Genomic DNA, 18,989 nt, shown 5'->3' with positions numbered 1-18,989 from the left:
ATTTGATTTTATTCATAGCTAAATTGACTTGATGTGCCTTCCTTTATACTTCTCATCAATTTGAAATTTTTTACTTTACCTGTCACCTCTCAACATCATTTTCCTCAAATTCTTTATCCTTTTTTCACACTTGTCTACCTTACAAGAGATTCAAGGTAACGGCAAAAGTCATTAACACAGACATCCTCCAACATCTTTAATCTCTGTATCTCTCTCTCCTTAGCAACCACCAATCTTGTTTTCATTAAGTCATATCCACTAGTGACCTGCTTTTCTATATCCCTTACTAGTGGGTATTTGCCTTTGAGAAATTTGACAAAAGCAATCTTACCACTCTTGATATGAGCAAAGCTTTCAACCATGTCCACCATGTGAATCTCATGGAAACTGTCCACCCATGGGTTCCACCTTCTATCAACTTCAGTGTACCCAAAGAGTCAGTTTTATCTTCCACTCTCTTTCATCTATACATCAATGACTTACCATCACATCCAACAACACCCATTCTTACACAGATGACAAACACCCTTCATTCTTCCCTAACCTTCACTCACAACCTTGATCCTCTACACCAAACCCTCTCTGTCTCCCTAAGCAGAGACCTTAAAAGCATGTTCCAGTGGGGATATACCAATCTTGTCTCTTTCTACAACAAAATAGTCAAAATGTTATTTCCATCAAGAAAACACCATTGTACTCTTTGCCTTGATCATGACTAGCACATGACTAAAAACCTTACACTTGTTCCAAATATTGAGTGCATCACAACATCTGGCCCTTCCCTTGAGGGTCAAAAAATGCTTCATCTGCCAACAACTATCGATACTCTACAAAGCTCATATGAGGCCCACAATGGAGTATTGCCCTCACATCTGGAACCCTAGATTGCATCCAGAAAATGGCCACCTGACAGATGGGCATAAAGGTAATCGTATATATTCTCCAGCCTCTGGCCCACAAGCATGCTTCCTTCTTTACCCTTTGTTTTGCTACTATAATGATCTTTTTTTTTCTTCTGGGTTGGCTAGACTCTTGCTACTGCCACTCAAACATTCTCAACTCATTTGTCTCTCCTCCTTCATCACTCTTGTGTGTCAAACCTCCCAATCACTACATGTTATAACCATTGATTCCTGAACATTGCACTTCTGAAATTCATGTTACTTTAAATATTCAAAAGGAACAGTAATGGCAATGACCTCATTTGTTTAGGAGGACCTGCAAAGGCCATTGGCACTTCTCCTTTCCCTTAGACCCAGCAATTACAAAAAGAAAAAAAAAAAAGGAAAAAATGTGAGGTGCTCCTCATTTCTGCCAACTTATTGCTTCTTCATCTTTATGTTACTCTTGACTCTAGAATTGCTTTGCAATATTTAACATGATCACACCTTCTTAGTTCAAATCCTGCTGAGATCAGCTTTGCCTCTCATCCTTCAATGATAAGTGCCAGTCAAATACTGGAGTCCAATTAATCAACTCTCTCCACCTCCTACAAATGTGTGGCCTTGTGCTTATATAAGAAATCATTGTTGTTGTTGTTTCTTGTGGTCCATTATATTCACAGTGATTCCTCATAGTATCTGTACTTAACTTCTTGTGTATCATGTGATTATCAAATGTCTCATATTGCATCCTGATTGTAGCCTGCTAGTTTGTTAATGAGGGCAAGATCAGTTGGTCAGAGATCTCTTTAAATGCATTCAAGCTTCACTTCACTGCTTGCTATCCAAAAACATTTATATTTTCTGTGTGTCATGCTTCTTTTTCATGATTGGCATGTTTTGACTTTTCTTGTTTCGTTTTCATGCATCCTTTTTATGCACACCACATACACTTATTTTTCATTTCCATATTACTTGCTTCAAATGTTTATTCCCAAAGTAAAACATTTACTCAGTACTTACATTCAGCTTTTCAGTACAATTTCTGTTTCTGCTCTCTTGCTTAATTTTCAAATGTTTGTTTATTTGATTAGACTGAACTTCCATTTGTTAAATACATTTTCACTCTTTCCTTCTTTAAAAATAATCTTTTATGTGTTTATATCTAGTCTAAACTGCATTGTATGCTAAACAATCTGAAGTGAGATTGAAAACAATACTAACTTAGCTTAAAATGTTATATACAGTATATATATATTAATTACAGTTAATCATACACCATTTTGTATTATAAAAATTTATATTAACTAGTATTACTGGTACTAAATGACCGACAAAGTATCTTGTGGATATTTTGTCAGCCATATAGCAGAAACAGTTTGCATTACCTGATGAAACACTCCACAGTTTATTGTTAACATAAGGATTCAATAAGCGATAGATAAATGGTCAGTTAGATAAACTGGGTCAGTTTTACTTTTCTATCAGAAATTGGTGTCTATAATGTCTAATATCATTTATATTAATATCTTAACAGTTGATTTGTTAGTTTATTAACTACTTAACTATACTAACAGCACTTCTGTTAAGGATTATGTGAACAATAAATCATACTAAATGTTGACTAATTTTAACATATTCATAATTTATGATATATATATATATATATATATATATATATATATATATATATATATATATATATAAGCAACAAGGATATTCAAGGTTAACGCAGTACGATCATACTGCATTAGCCTTGAATATCCTTGTTGCTTATTTTGATTTTTAATCACCTTATTTTGGAATTGTTTGGATAATTCCATACTTAATTCTGGTGCCTAAACTGAAATACCATATTCACCTTGAATCAAAATTTTGTATACATATATATATATATATAACTTATCATAAATATTGTGTTTGTTTCCTAGGGAAGTCATCATTCTGTTGTTTCACCATGTCTGAGTGACAGTGCTGGTTTCACTTTTCCGCAGGCTGGAGAGACATTTGCTACTCTTTTTTTCCCCAACTAGGTTCATGTGGGGAAAATGAACATATCACAGCTTCACCAAAAATACATATATTGCTTTACTTAGAATTTAATTAGACTTGTCTCATTCAAAATAGTTCCCCACCACTGTTGATATACCACTCCTCAAATTTTTTTTCCAATTTTGGAATGTGTTCTGGAATATGCTTTCAGTGGTAGTGTGCAGCGAAGAGTGAATTTTTTCTTGATTTTTTCTGTTACCTGGAGTCAATGACCTTTCAGGGCTAATTTCAACTTTGTGAACAAAAATGGTCATAGAAGCCAAGTCCAGAGAAGAGGAATGCAGAGAAGTGCCTCATGCTTTGCCTAAATGTCACAGATAGAGAATAATGCATGATCAAGTGTGCCGTTGTAATGTAACCTGTTTTGTTTGTCCATGTCTCAGGCCTCTTCCTTCCCACTGCCTCTCTCAAAAATCTCAAAACATCCAGTTAAAATTCTTTATTAATTGTACAACTGCAAGGAACAAATTCATGAATAACATCCTTAGGACCAAAACCAGTTTCATATTTGAATGGCTCGGAACAGCAATAATTGAAGCTATTGTGACAATTGCCTCTTCGTTTCATCATCATAACCCTACACCCATATTTCTTCTCTTTATGACACTTTACAGAAAGTTTTCTCCGACATAAAAAAAAACAAAGAAACAGCTCCTGAGTGACTGTAACACGGTTCTCTTTTTGTTCATTTGTCAGCAAAAGCAACACAAAATTTTGCAACATCATGCATATTCAGTTTTTCTTTTCAAAATCATACGACACAAACCTTTACAGATGCCTACTTCTTTGGAAACTTCACTGACAATTGGGTGACAATTTTCATGGGTCACAGCACATGCTTTCACAGTGTGGTTGTTGTCTGTTGTTATATAACTTCATTCAGGTTTGAGATTATCTTCTACTCATGACATTGTATATGTCTCACACAACGCTCCACCCAGGGCCGTCATAACATTGTATATGTCTCACACAACGCTCTTCCCAGAGCCGTCATAACATTAGAAAAGTCTTAGTTAAAGGTTTTCACAATTTGAAACAGTATTTTGCACAAAAACATTGCTCTTCTAAACCTTTTATTGTTCACCTTAAACTGCCAAGCACACTAAGCCTACATTCACTGTAATACATGTAGGTCAGTGACTAACTAATGTGGTGTGCATTGGCTATGATTAAACAAAAGGTGAAGGTCATTCATATACATCATTGCAGTTGCAAGGATGCTACACTGGCTAGTTAGTGTACTGGTTTAAAAGTTTGATTTCTTTTACAGACAATATGCTATACATAGATTTTTTTTTTGTCTTCTCTTGTCTCGGTTCAAACTCTGCTATGGATCAGCTTTATTTATCTTCCCTTTTGAATCAATTAAATGGTGTTTATACTCCAAGCGTTATTTTAATTTTTGGTTGGGCAGTTTAGAGGACTGAGTAGTAACTTTTACTCCTAGATTACATCTTACTTTTGAAATAACTGAAATTAGCCATAGTTATTAAAAACGCTTCTTTTAAATTTTTTTTTAGCATTTTTAAGACTAAAACTTCATATGAATTATTATTTTAGGTTGAAGTTTCTATAAAAGATAAATTATTAAATTTATTTATGCATCTTGGTCCAAGTTGTACACATCCATGGAATGAATTTTCACTCTACAGCTACTCCTATTTTGAATCATTTTTATATTTGAAAATCTTCCTTTTTTATATTTATTTCTTTTATTATGTACATGAAGATTCACACTTGACTGCAATACATATTTTTTGAAGTTAGTTTACAGGTATATTCCTGGCCTGATGTAAATTTTCCTTAATAAACTTACAGTTGTCGTCTTATTTGAAATATTTAGGCATGCATTGTTCTTCATTTTGCGAACTAGTAGAGAATTGTTTTGATGCATTTTGCTCAGGAATGAATTTTTCAAAATGTCTACCAAATACCAATATGGTCTAATGTTTTTCAAAGTTCATTTATCTGATAGAAACCGGATTTCTTACCATCAGTTAGTTCTCTGTGACATTTTTATTCATCATATCATCATTACATCAATCGACTTCTTTGTGACTATTTTACCTAAATCAAACCTATAAAACGCATAGAAGTGTCAAGCCCCATCTCCATTATTTTCTTTTTGGCTTGATTTTTTTTTTTTTGGTGGTGGTGGTGGTGGTGGGGGTGCATTTCAAATATTATTTCTGATTTCTCTACAGTAATTTTTAGACAAATTAATTTAATAAGAGACCAGTGAAACCATATAGCTCATAATGTATTTTTGCAATGTCATTTTTACAAAGTTGTTAGTGTGAGTTAGGAGTGAGATATCTTTAGGAATTGTAGTATTAGCTGATATGACTGGCATTATTTGAAAATACCTTAGTTGGAAATAATATTTGTATGCTTTGTTCATTATAGAGTGAGAAAAACAAACTCAATACTTAGTTGTCTCATTTATTGCACATGAGAAACTTTTTTATCTTGGGAGCTGTCTGAAAATGAAAGGTTAAAGGTGTGAGATTTATACTAAGTGAAGTGGTTAAAAGTTGGCTTAAATGAGCTTTATACCCTGTACCTTTGTTTATATTTTGATAACCTTATTATTTGCTTGTCCTAAAGGCATTTTTTTTCTCAAAATTATATCCAAAAGCTGAGAAAGTTTTTATAGAGAGAAAGAAACCCGGAGCTGTATGCATCATAACTTGCATGTCAGCAACTAATTAACTTTAGTCAGTATCTTTTCTAATGAGCTGTCACTCTGCATCCTAATTGCATTGCAAGCTCACTTCTTCGTTTGTGTTTTTTAGTCTCGTGCTCTCACTATTTCTTACTTTTGGAATGTGTTGTCATTCTTTTGTTGTAGCCCAAACATCTGTGGTATGCTCCAGGCCTGAGGCCAGGGGCAGATAAGGTACTCCATTGCCTTACCAGGTGTGGCTATTACAGCAATGCCTTGTGTGCACAATCACATTCACCTAGCCATTTTCAGGTGAGTTTAATAACATTCTTTTTAAATAAGCCAAATTATATCATCATCAGTATCATCATCATCATCATCATCATCATCATTATTAAGATTCCACCAAGTTTGACTTTGCCTGTCATTCTTTCGGGGTCAATAAAATAAGTACCAGTTAAACACTGGGGTAGACGTAATCGACTCGTCCTCTCCCCCAAAATTTCTGTCCCTGTGGCAAAATTTGAAATCATTATTATTATCATTATTATTATTATTATTAAGGCAGCAAGTTGGCAGAACCATTAGCATGCCAAGTGAAATGCTTAGCAGCATTTCATCTGTCCTTAGGTTCTGAGTTCAAATTCCACTGAGTTCAAATTCCACTGAGGTCAACTTTGCCTTTCATCATTTCAAGGTCAATAGATTAAGTACCAGTGAAACACTGGGGTTGATGTAATCGACTAGTACCCTCCCCCAAAATTTCAGGCCTTGTGCCTTTAGTAGAAAGAATTATCATTAAGGGTGGTGGATTGGTGGAATCTGTAGAGTATCAGACAAAAATGCTTATGGTATTTAGTTACAATTCCTTACATTCTGAGTTCAAATACCATTGGGGTCAATTTTACTTTTTATCTTTCTGCAATTGATAAAATTGAGTACCAGTAACATACTGGTGTTGATGGTATTGACCTACACCCCTGTCCCTGTAAAACTGCTGGCCTTGTGCCAAAATTAGAAATAATTTTTGAGTAGCCAGTTGGCAGAATTGTTAGTGCATCAGACAAGGATTTGCAACATCTCTTCCAGCTCTTTTTGTTCTGAGTTCAAATTCTATCAAGGTCAACTTTGCTTTCCATCCTTTCAGGCTAGATAAAATAAAGTACCAGTCATGTACGAGTGTCAATGTAATTGACTTACATCTTTTCCCATAAAATTACTGGCCTTGCTCCAAAATTCAAAACATTATTAAGGATGGTGGATTGGCAGAACCAGTAACATCTCAGATAAAAATGCATTCTTCATCCAGTTTCACTTGCAAAATATTTAGCTTTTTGCCTCTTTTACTTGTTTCAGTCATTTGACTGAGGCCATACTGGAGCACCGCCTTTAGTCGAGCAAATCGACCCCAGGACTTATTCTTTGTAAGCCTAGTATTTATTCTATCGTTCTCTTTTTGCCGAACTGCTAAGTTACGAGGACGTAAACACACCAGCATCGGTTGTCAAGTGATGGTGGGGGGACAAACACACACACACAAATACACATATACATATATACGATGGGCTTCTTTCAGTTTCCGTCTACCAAATCCACTCACAAGGCTTTGGCCGGCCCAAGGCTATAGTGGAAGACACTTGCCCAAGGTGCCACGCAGTGGGACTGAACCCGGAACCATGTGGTTCGTAAGCATGCTACTTACCACACAGCCACTCCTACGCCAACATGTAAGAAATTCTTCTAAGGCCTTCATGGTATTTGTTCCACTTTTTTTTTTTCTAGTCTGAGTTCAAAACCTACCAAGTTTATCTTTACCTTTAATCCCTCAATGGTCGATAAAATAAAGTACAAGTCAATGGCATCAACTAAGCCCCTCCTCTCAAATTACTGGTAGAATTGTTAGTGCATTGAACAAAATGATTAGTGGCATATCTTCCGGCTCTTAACATTCTGAGCTCAAATCCTGCCAAAGTCAACTGTCTTTTGTTCTTTCAGAGTTGATAAAATTAAGTACCAGTCAAGTAAAGATGGTGATGTAATCAATTTGCTCCTTCTCAAAATTGCTAGCTTTGTGCCTAGAGTAGAAAGGATTATTATTATTAGGGTTAGGTGGTGAGAAGTACCAGTTGCATACTGAGGTCGATCTAATCAACTGGCTCTCTCCCCAAAAATTTCAGGCCTTGTTCCTAGAGTAGAAAAGATTATTAGGGTTAGGTGGTGAACTGGCAGAATTGTTAGCACGCCGGGTGAAATGTTTAGTGGTATTTTGTCTGTTGCTACGTTCTGAGTTCAAATTCTGCCAAGGTTGACTTTGCCTTTCATCCTTTCAGGGTCGACAAAATAAGTATCAGTGAAACACTGGGTCGATGTAATTGACTCATCCCCCTCCCCCAAAATGGCTGCCCTTGTGGCAAAATTTGAAGCCATTATTATTATTAGAGTTGATAAAGTCACTGGGGTTGATAAAGTGACTAACCACTTCCCTTTAATATTGCTGGCCTTGTGTCTAAATTAGAAGGTGTTATTGTTTTAAATGTAGTGGCTGGAGACTTCTTGACTAAATTGTTTATACCTCATAGATTTCAGTTCAAATCTTACGCTGAGTCACACCCTTTCACTATTAAAATATGTTTTCTTTTGGTAAGGCATAAATCCAATATTCTCTAAGGGAAAGATAGTATTGATAATATTCATTCCACTGTGTTGTTGGTACTTATTTTATCAACCAGAATATGAAAGTTAAATGTCCTTACAGAATTCAAATGCAGAAAAGTGTTGTACTCATTTTGGCAATCTATTGTCTTGACTATTCCTGAAAATATCTGACAATCATTATTTAAGGAAGGACGAAACATATTTAGTCAAAATATATTTTGACGCAGTCTATTTGATCAGTATGTTGTCCTTATAGGGAAAGTATCTTTTATTTGAATATCTATCCTCTTTAACATCATCACTTTATAACCCCATTAATGATATTCACTGTTGGAAGGAAAACCTTTACCTCTGTCAAGTAATTATGATATTTTTTTTTATCATATATATATATATATATATATATATATATATATATATATATATATATCACCTTTGTTTATTTTAAGCTGATTATTACTGACTGTGGTCAATCATCAGTAGCTTTGCATGTAATATTTTAAGAACTGGCAATATATTGTCTTCTCTGTGGATAAGGATTTAAACCAAAACTAATTGGAGAATGGAACCATAATCTAAATTTAGATATTTTATATTTGATTTTTTTTTTTTCTTCTGATTTCCAGTTTTCATCTGAACAAAATATATTTTCTTGACAAAATACTTAATGAAATCTTAGCTAAAGCTAATAAATTTTCAAAACATAATCCTTCTCTCTCTCCCTCTGTGTATATATATATATATATATATATATATATGTATGACAAAGTTTGTTGGAGCCTGTAGTCCATTCTGGGTCTTGTTAAAATTGACCTAATCGCAATACTTGTTTTTCAAGCTACTTTTTCCCCCCATTTAGTTTTATTTAATTATCATTGCCAATTTTATCCCTTCAATATACAAGATTAATGAGATTTTAAAGGGACAATGTACTAAATCTCATATGCAAAACATGCTTTATTTATTGAAATTTCACTCTTAGTTGGAGAGAAAGAAAACAAAAACCTAGTATCATTATAAACAACTCTCAAATAAAAGGGGAGATAATTTCAAGGAATTAAGAATTAATGTCTGAAAGTTAATTTACACACTTAGTGGGCAGGGAAAAGGGTCAACTTTAGGCAATTTTCCATGAGATTAAGTACATCATTCTTTATTTATCAAAATTCATGCCATTGACCGATTTGAGTTATTGGCCTTTGCTCAGTTTACTGTTTAATTCTGCATATTATAGTGGCCAAAATTTTTTTGTAGTCTTCAGTAGGTTTATGCTATCTACTCTGGGAAGTGAGCCCTGCCTTGCTTTGTGCTATGAATCCACAACCACCACAAACAAAATCATTTGAGGCTGGTTCTTGTTGGTGCCTCTGCTTAAGATTTGTATGAAGATGGTCATGATGGTTCTTCCTACTCTCTTCAAACCATTTTGAACAAGTGGAATACACTGTTCTTTACTTGTTATGATTTGCAGCAAGGTTTTCCCAAGAATTGAGATTGATATTATGATGCTTGAACACATCCTTAAGCTTATCCTTGTAACATAAGAGGGGAAGCCCCACAGGGCATTTGCTGTTCCAAAGCTAACCACATGTGTATTGGGTGGGTGGGTGGGGGTATACAGAGAGATAGTTCCATGGGTGCTCAATTCTTGAAGGAATTATAGGAGTGTCATCATATCATATGGCATCTCTGGATATTTTTAGGCTTGATATAACCCATCCCCCTCTAGGTCTGACCTCAATCAATTTCTTCCAGAGAGAGAGAGAGAGAAAGAGAGAGACAGAGAGAAAGGAATTGCTCTCAGTACAAGACTGACTTTTCATTTATTGATCCCAAAAGTTGACGAGCAAACTTGATCATTTTGTTAGTATTTGAACCCAGACTTCAGAGGGCCAGCATGAATACCACAAAGCAATTTAACAAATACTCTAACGACTCAGCCAATTCACCACTGTGTGTGTGTGTGTGTGTGTGTGTGTGTGTGTGTGTAGCTGTGATCACTCACTACGTTCCCCCTTCTCCTCCCCTCTCCCTCACTCTCCTTTTGTACTCGTGAACACCAGCACATCCTCCCTACCATCTTTCTCTCCCCCCCCCAACTGGGGTAGCCACATATCTCCTCTACAGTAAGACCCCTGTTTCTGTCTCCCTATCATAGTTTAACCTCTCATCACCTGGCTCAAAGCCACTTCCTGCAATGCCACCTTCCCTCTCAGTTGATTCTTTGTCTTGCGAGTTACTTGGTAACCTTATCGGTGCTGGTGCCATACAAAAAGCTCCTGGTACACTCTGTCAAGTGTTTGATAAGTAGGGTGTTCAGTCAAAGAAAACATGCCAACGCTGACAGAAGAACTAGGCAACTCCTGTCAAACCATCCAGCCAATGCCAGCATGGAAAATCGACTTCAAATGATAATGATGATGGTGGTGTGTGTGTGTGTGTGTGTGTTTTTGATTACAAACATATTAGGTGCCAATGTATGAAACTTGTGGTCCTTGGGTCACTCTGTATCTTCTGCCAATTATTAATCAAAATATATGTATATGCTCATGTTCTGAGTTTTATTTTCTTGTTTGCATTACCAAACCTCTTTGTGTGTGTGTGTGTGTAACATGACAAAAAAGAACATCCATCACTAAGTCACCAACAAATCCTTAAAAATTGATAACTCATCCTCGACAAATGCAAATACCACATTATAAAAAATAACAAACAACCACAGAAGAGACCATAAAATCAATAAGAATGCAAACTTGACTTATAAACAAACACACACACACCAAAGCCTATAAATACATCACCAATGCCAAGTTGTAATAGCTGTTGCCTGAAAATTGCAGTAGTGTGAAATTCAAGTCACAAGAAGAACTGCATTTCAGTTTCAATAAAAATATGTGCATGTGTGTATCCATGTTTCAGTATATGTGTAAGTGTGTGTGTGTGTGTGTGTATTAAAATCATATTCAACTCATTTAAGTGCACTTGGACATGAGAAAACCTTCCACTGCAGAGATAGTCTCAGAAGAAAATTCTCCTCCCAGACTTTTGTATAAACACAAGATGAGCTGATGATGTTATTTGGATCATAGGATGTATTCATTTCTGTGACATTTCACTTTGTCTGCTATGAACACCAAATCTGTCTTCTCACATCTACTGCACTCAAACACGTTGGATATGTCTTTACTCAAATATATTTTATTCAACACTGCTCCATGTAACATTATTTGATATTAGATTGACCAAGCATTATGCACATCAATAGATGTACCTTTTTTTTTTACAAGAATAACTTAATGAACAACTCAGAAATGCATGAATCTTATGATCCAGTGATGTCATTCACAGCTCATCTTGTGGTTCCACACACGTCTAAGAGGAGATTTTTCTCTCAAAACTCTCTGTGGTTCAAGGTTTTATGTCCAAATACACTTGAACATGTTGAATATGACTTTACATTAATATATTTTATTCAACACTTCTGCATGTGACATTATTTGTGTGAGTGTATCTAGAAGCATTAGGCCATGTTCCTTTAAATACTTAGTTTTAATAAGAGTAATATAAGCTTGCTTGCCTCACCTAAAATGATGTTTGATTGAAATAATCTAGTAAAAATGCTTCACCTAGAAATAGTTGCAGTAGTTGACCATCTTTTTAAGAATTTGCTTTTTTTTATTCAGATTTATTTAAACTGTATTTTTGCTTTATCATTTGATTTCAATATTATTTTGAAATCTGATTTATACATTCATTATTTTTTTTTGTGCTTCTACTATGTTAGTAGTGAATTAGAACTCTATCCTGTATGTGCTGGTGGTGGAAGTGGGGATCATGTTGTATTGCTGCTATTTTTAGACCCTGGGAGTAATCTCTAGATTATATATCACCTCAGTGTATGGGTCTGTTGTAAGCTGGGCAGATATCAATACTGTCAGCCGAGTATTATCATCATAACGTTCCTGTCTTTACATTGGTCTTTATGTATAGTCTTATGATGAGATTCTTGTTTGTAGTTCTGTTCTATTCACAATCTCACACAGAAATTAGAAGTCTGAGGGGTTTGTCTACCACACCAGCTTCTTTATTAGCTCATTAGTCATATCTTTATATTGTATGGACAATCCATTTATGACCATTACCCTCTATTGCCTTGTTGATTATTAGATTTCTACTATCTTTTTATGTTTTTGTTCCTTATAGAATACAAGTTTTGGTGATCCCAATTTTGAAGATTTACAGCTGGTAGATCCCAACCATTCTTTAACAGACTTAAAACATAATCATGCTAATGATGAGAAAGAACAACAGAAGAGCAAAGTTAGTAATTCAAAATCATCATCTTTTCTTTTTTTTATGTCTTCTTTCAGTAAGTTTTTTTGGTATCTTTCAGATATTGGTGGAAATGTTGGGGATATCTTCTCCTTTGAATATAAATGGACAAATGTACTCACACACATGTATAAATACATATATAGAAATTTTTTTTTTAATGAAACCTTTGGAGGCTGTTGGGTACTGAAAGGCTTTACAGAAATAATTTTAAGAAACCATTATGACAAGATCAATGATTAGAAATAAACTTTTGATTACAAATGTGTTATTAATTGATGAAGATATTGATGTTAATTTCTCATGCAGACACAGATCCATCCTACCCAATAATAATAATAATAATAATAATAATAATAATACGTTTTGTATTAGGATGATGGAGAAACTGTTCTATTGAGAATAAAATCTTAAAAACTAATTCCATAACTGTACCATTGTTACATCACGATAATAGTAAATTTAGGACATTGATATAGCAATAACTGAAATTTAAGAAATAACGATGATTATAATCATCATCATTATCATCATTGATTATTGTCCAAAGCTCTTTCACTGTCATACATATTAAAAACTTCAAAAAGTTTCCTTTCACCTTCTCCCCACTTTGATCATTCTATGCTAATTAGTTGTTACTGCTAAGAATTAGCTGTATAGTTGATCTAGATAGTTGACACCTTTCATTTGCAATATTTTCTTCACATTGTAGCATTATAGTTCAGTAAGAAATTAAGAGTTGTTCTTTAAGAATGTAGTCCAAACAGACCTAAAATCCCAGTTTGTTTGGGCCACATTTACAGCATTCAGTATTGCTAATAATAAATGTCATAATCTAAATTGTATATTGAACTAATATTTTATTAAGTCATAGAATTACTGGAATTACTTCTCAGATTATAAATGGAGCTGTACAAAACAACACCTGACTGAAAGTTATAGAATCATGATCTGTTTGTTGTTATTGTCTAAATAACAAAGTCCAAACTTCTTGTGTTTTCCTCATTATACTTCTACTAGGAGTATTTTCTGATATTAAGATATGAGAAGAAATGGTGAGGACATATCTTAGGAAAGAGCAGGCCTAATACTGTACAACAGGGGAGCAAGACAAGTAACGGTGTGCTGTGCAGTAGACCTGTCCAACCCATAGACAAACTTTAAAACAAGGATAATGATGATGGTGAATACTATTGGTATTAGGGATGTTGATGCCTCCATATAAAAAAAAATGGCCAAATAATAGGACTAGTAAAAGTATTCTTGTATGATTTGTAATGAGGTTTCTGCTACCAAACATAATGTCTACGAAACTGACTATTGCTAAGTTGAACTAAAAGTAATGTCTTAAAGGCAATCAAACTTAGACAGTCTGAATTGTTAAATAGTACAAAGAAGAAAAAAAAGAAGTAATTTTGACTTGTTTCCCCTCTTCTTACTTTCAGATTGTTGTCCATGGTCTGCTTTCTTTGCCAAAAGGGGTAGGAATATCTCTTGTGAACCGGGTACCTGAGGAACTTGTTTACATTGTTATGTGGAAGATTGTGATACGATGCAATAGCAAAAATGGTTTACTCATCATGGAAGCTAGTATTGGTAATGTACAGGTCAGTGGCTACAGTGAATTAAATATGATACATATTCTACCATTTTACATTGTTTTCTTTTCATCTGTGGGTTTCTATGACTTTTGCTGTCTTTGTTGCTTAAGTTGACCATAATCTAAAAAAACTTCTGATTGAATGTGTTTATGCCATAACTATCTTTGTCTTTTATCCAGAAAGAATTGTTATTGTGTTATAATCCTTGAAAACAGCACACACTTTTACTAGTTCTAGTTTGTCTGACTAAACAGAATAGAAACAAGATCCTCTCCTATTTCATAATTGAATAGTTAGCAATTAGAAATACATCCAGTTCTAAAAACAATTGCTCCAGTAAATAAATCTTCCTGTTCTTGTAAGAATGGTAAAATGCTTATTAAACAATAATTTATTATTTTTTAAATTTTATTCTAATCCGTTAATTTTAACAAAGTATCTTTGACCCAGACAGATTATTTCTAGTTTGAACCTCCAGTAAAAGCAACTCCCATTGCACTGTATTTTACCATTTAATGTTGCTGTGCTTGGCGATTAAATGTGCTTGAGAAGACTTATCAAGCCGAGTGAAATGATAGTCGTGGCCAGTGACACATAAAAAGCACGCTTGGTGTGGTTGGCATTAGGAAAGGCATCCATCATTAGAACCCATACCAAATCAAACTGGGACCTGGTACAGCCCTCCAACTTACAAGTTCCAGTCAAACTGTCTTAACCCATGCCAGCATGGAAAGCAGACATTTAATGATAATGATGTGTATGTATTTATATATTTTATATTGATTTTATATTGATTTTTTTTTTCTTATAGATTGACAACCAGCTGTTTAGTGCTCAGCGACCAGTAATGCTGTCCATTGTTCCATCCAAAAATGATGTCCCTGAAAATACACCTGCATTACACATGGTTGTCCATAAAAATCCTTCTCAGTGGAATGTAGAGATATTCAAGGTTGGTTCATTGCTGTGTTCATATAACTGTTATGATTGCATTTGTTATAATAGATCACTATTACCATGGTTGTGGTGATGGCTCACTATTTGGGTGTTATAATTATTGTTGTTTAACCCTGAGTCAATCCTAAACAGGTAGACCTACAAAGACATTCTAACTATGACTATCCCGTCTTTTCAAATTACTCTCTCTTTTACTCTTTTACTTGTTTCAGTCATTTTGACTGTGGCCATGCTGGTAAGTAGCTTGCTTACGAACCACATGGTTCCGGGTTCAGTCTCACTGCGTGGCACCTTGGGTAAGTGTCTTCTACTATAGCCTTGGGCCAACCAAAGCCTTGTGAGTGGATTTGGCAGACAGAAACTGAAAGAAGCCCGTCGTATATATGTATATATATATGTGTGTGTGTGTGTGTGTGTGTGTGTGTGTGTGTGTGTATATGTTTGTCCCCCCTCCCAACATCGCTTGACAACCGATACTGGTGTGTTTACATCCCTGTAACTTAGCGGTTCGGCAAAAGAGTCCAATAGAATAAGGGCTAGGCTTACAAAGAATAAGTCCTGGGGTCTATTTGCTCGACCAAAGGCGGTGCTCCAGCATGGCCACAGTCAAATGACTGAAACAAGTAAAAGAGTATATATACAGCTGTATGTAAAGGATTGAATTTTGTTTTGTTCTTAACCTTGTTGGATTTGTTTACTTTCTTTTCAAATTGTTTTAAATGTTTCTTTATTTCTTTTTTTTTTTTTCTTGTGCATTACAGCACTTAATTATTTCAGTCCGTAAGGTAAAGTTACACTTAGAGGAGATGTTGCTCCTGAAGTTGTTGCAGTTCACTGGTTACCACGAGCCAGATGAAGACACACAGCTGATGGAGAATGCCTACAGTAGCCAGAGGTGAGATATTCCTTTTATACGATATCCTTTCACATGCAGGTTTATTTCTAAGTTACACAAATATTTTTTTCCATTGTTTTCAATCATATCCCCCACTTCTCTGCTAAACGTGTTTCGTTGTTGGTATTTTTTTATGTATTTAGCTTTTTTTATCTTTTTTTTTTATTAAACAATTGTGGCATTGTAGTAAGAAGTCTGCTTCCCAACCATATTGTTTTGGGTTCAGTCCCACTGTGTGCCACCTTTGGCAAGCATCTTCTACTATAAGCGTTGGGCCAACCAAAGCCTTGTGAATGGATTTAGTAGTTGGAAGCTGAAAGACACCTGTTGTGTGTGTGTGTGTATTTATGCTTGTGTCTCCTTGTCTTGTCATCATGGGATTGTGGCAAATGAATGTCATTCATTTACAATATCTTATGAAAATAAGTCTAACTATAGAAATTATGTCTCAATAAACTTCATCTGCCCCATGCAATCATTGAAAAATGGATGTTAAAAAAACAATGATGAATTACTTTTGGTATCATATCAGATCCAAATAGATTATACTATATATTTTCGATAACTGAATCCCTAATCAGTACAAAAATCTGGTAGCTAGATTTTCTATTCACTCTTTATAGAAAATTACTTTAAAAAAAAATTATTTATTGGCTGCCATGGTTACATAGAAGGTAATAGTGACTTAAAGTAATAGTAGTAGCTTTAAGTATTAATAATACAGAAAACATAAAATTGGTAGAAATAGTGTAGTCTTGAAATACGTGTATAACCTAACTATACATATTTAAAGATTAAACTATCTCGAGATTAAGTAGTTGTATGCTGTCAACTTAATGTGACAGTCCCCTGAAGGGAATAATACTACTGTTGGTTAGACCTAGGAAGCTGGGGACTGTCACATTAAGTTGACAGCATACGACTACTTCATCGTATCACTACTGCATGAATCTCCTTGAATATCTATATGACTCTGTATCCATGATTCAGTGACAGTGTTTGTGTGAAAATGTGTGTGTGTACATAGCTATACATGGATGTATCTGTGTGTGTATGTTAATTTTGCATGGCTCTTCAAACATTAGCTATTCTTGCTAATTATCTCTTGTATCAAGAGAGACAGTGGGGGTTGAGAATATAATGTGTTTAGTTGTCGATAGTTTAGTGTAGGAACTGTGAAAGTTACTCGTCTGTATTATGTTACTCAAGAATAGTCAGATGACTAGAATTAGTGAAACATTGGACAACATAGCTTGTTTGGTTACATTCTAAGTTCAAATCCTGGTCAGGCTCACTTTACCTATAATCCTACTGAAGTCATTAGAATAAGTGTTGTGAAGTAATCAGCTACACTCCTCAAAGAAGTGCTCCAGCTTGGTCATAGTCCATTGAGTGAAACCAGTGGATTAGTCACTCATTCAAGGTACACCTGTATCAGTTTTATGCTCATAAACCAAATTGATTTCAACAAGTTACCACTATTGAATCTGTTTGTTCCTATCCAAAGCAGTACCATCTTCTAAATGAAGTTACATTAAATCTATTGATATTGTTAATATTTTTATTTTATTTTATATTTTCATTCTAGCTTTGAATCAGTTTTATCCAGTTGCTTCTCAGTTTTCAAATTGTTATTTTGTGATGAAGAAAGGTAAAAAAATAAAAAATAAATAAAAAATCAAAGTTGAGAGATTTTTTTTTCACTAAAACTATTTTGGGTCTCTCAAAAATGGAGTGGTTTAGATAGTCGCTTTTAATGATAGAGGGACTTAATGTTTGTTTTGAGATTGGTATTAAGTAATGATGCATGCATTAATTGATATCATTGATTTAAATAGTTCTATCTATAGCTATAGGTTTTCATTTGTTTTATTTTTTTTTAATGTCAAACCTTCACATTTCAGTTTTTTATAACTAAACTTGCTATTTTGCTAACTGCATCATTGTCAACATTATCATCATTGTTGTTTTATATCTGCTTTTCATGCTGTCATGCATGATATCAAGACTTTATGGACGTAATTTATCCGAGTATTTCCATGCTAGCATGAGTCAGACTGGCTTTACCACCTGTTCACATACAGCCCTTTATCATCTGACTCAAACCAGTCCTGCTGGTTGCTCAGAGATAATCTTTCTAAGTGGTAACTTTTAATGCCCACCTCTAAACACGGATAACACAATGCAACTAGTAACTTCATGGTTGCTAAGACCTCACTATCTAAGGATCTTTCCTGTTGAAGGCTCATTCTCAACAATGATAGAAACTGCATCACAAAAGACTGGCCTTCCTCTACAGAGCCAAAAATATGCCAAATCCCCAACAACTGCTACCTTCTAAAAGCTCAGGTGAAACCCTCAAGGGACGGTTGCTTCTACATCATAGATTATACTACTGTATCACTGACATGCTAAACTGCAACCACAGGAAGACAATCCGACTGATAACTCCGCCCCAACAACCCTCTGTGTATTTTTTTGGTCTAAATATTGAAGTATCAATGTATCTACAGTTGTGTACTTCATGCTTGTTGCTTTTCTCCTTTGTTGTGTCTTCAAATCCTAAATACAAGTTAAATAGCTCCATAGCTTTTGCCATGTTGGATTGTGAATCTCTCTCTCCACACATTGAACAGGGTTACTTTCATCTAATATTTTAAAAGCAACTGAAAACCCATGTTATTTTTCATTAAGTGCAAATATGTGAATTTCCTCCTTTCTTCCTTCAACATATTATTGATGTTAAGTCTTTGTTTTATGTTGATATCACAAACAGAACTGTCATTCCCAAAGATATTTTTGCTCACATTTTCACTTGGCATGCGTGTGTGCAATTGTTATTGTTTTGTTATTCTAGTTGCTAAAAAAAAAAAAAAACAATATAATTGTTTGTACTTACAGAAAAATCATTAATTTTCTTTTTTTTTTCTTTTGTGTTTCCCTGTTCAATA

At 34.6% G+C, this 18,989-nt stretch overlaps 1 protein-coding gene across 12 annotated transcripts in view; it reads left to right on the top strand.

Moving 5' to 3' along the window:
* Positions 1-18,989, top strand: part of LOC106877485 (intermembrane lipid transfer protein VPS13D) — a 178,439-nt gene that overhangs the window by 146,588 nt on the left and 12,862 nt on the right. For 7 of the 12 annotated variants that reach the window (XM_089349874.1, XM_089349875.1, XM_089349873.1 and 4 more), the window contains 5 exons: positions 5,785-5,910; positions 12,457-12,573; positions 14,031-14,192; positions 14,998-15,138; positions 15,905-16,038. In XM_089349874.1, the coding sequence (XP_089206000.1) occupies positions 5,785-5,910; positions 12,457-12,573; positions 14,031-14,192; positions 14,998-15,138; positions 15,905-16,038 (680 nt within the window). Of the gene's footprint in view, positions 1-5,784; positions 5,911-12,456; positions 12,574-14,030; positions 14,193-14,997; positions 15,139-15,904; positions 16,039-17,626; positions 17,690-18,989 lie in introns of all 12 variants that reach the window. The other 5 variants (XM_089349883.1, XM_089349882.1, XM_089349881.1 and 2 more) reach the window with 2 other exon arrangements.

Source organism: Octopus bimaculoides, chromosome 3 (genome assembly GCF_046866305.1).
Source record: "Octopus bimaculoides isolate indiv1 chromosome 3, ASM4686630v1, whole genome shotgun sequence".
Lineage (NCBI taxonomy): Eukaryota > Metazoa > Mollusca > Cephalopoda > Octopoda > Octopodidae > Octopus > Octopus bimaculoides.
The sequence above is the reverse complement of the archived record's forward strand: the minus strand, read 5'-3'. Positions and strand labels throughout refer to the sequence as shown.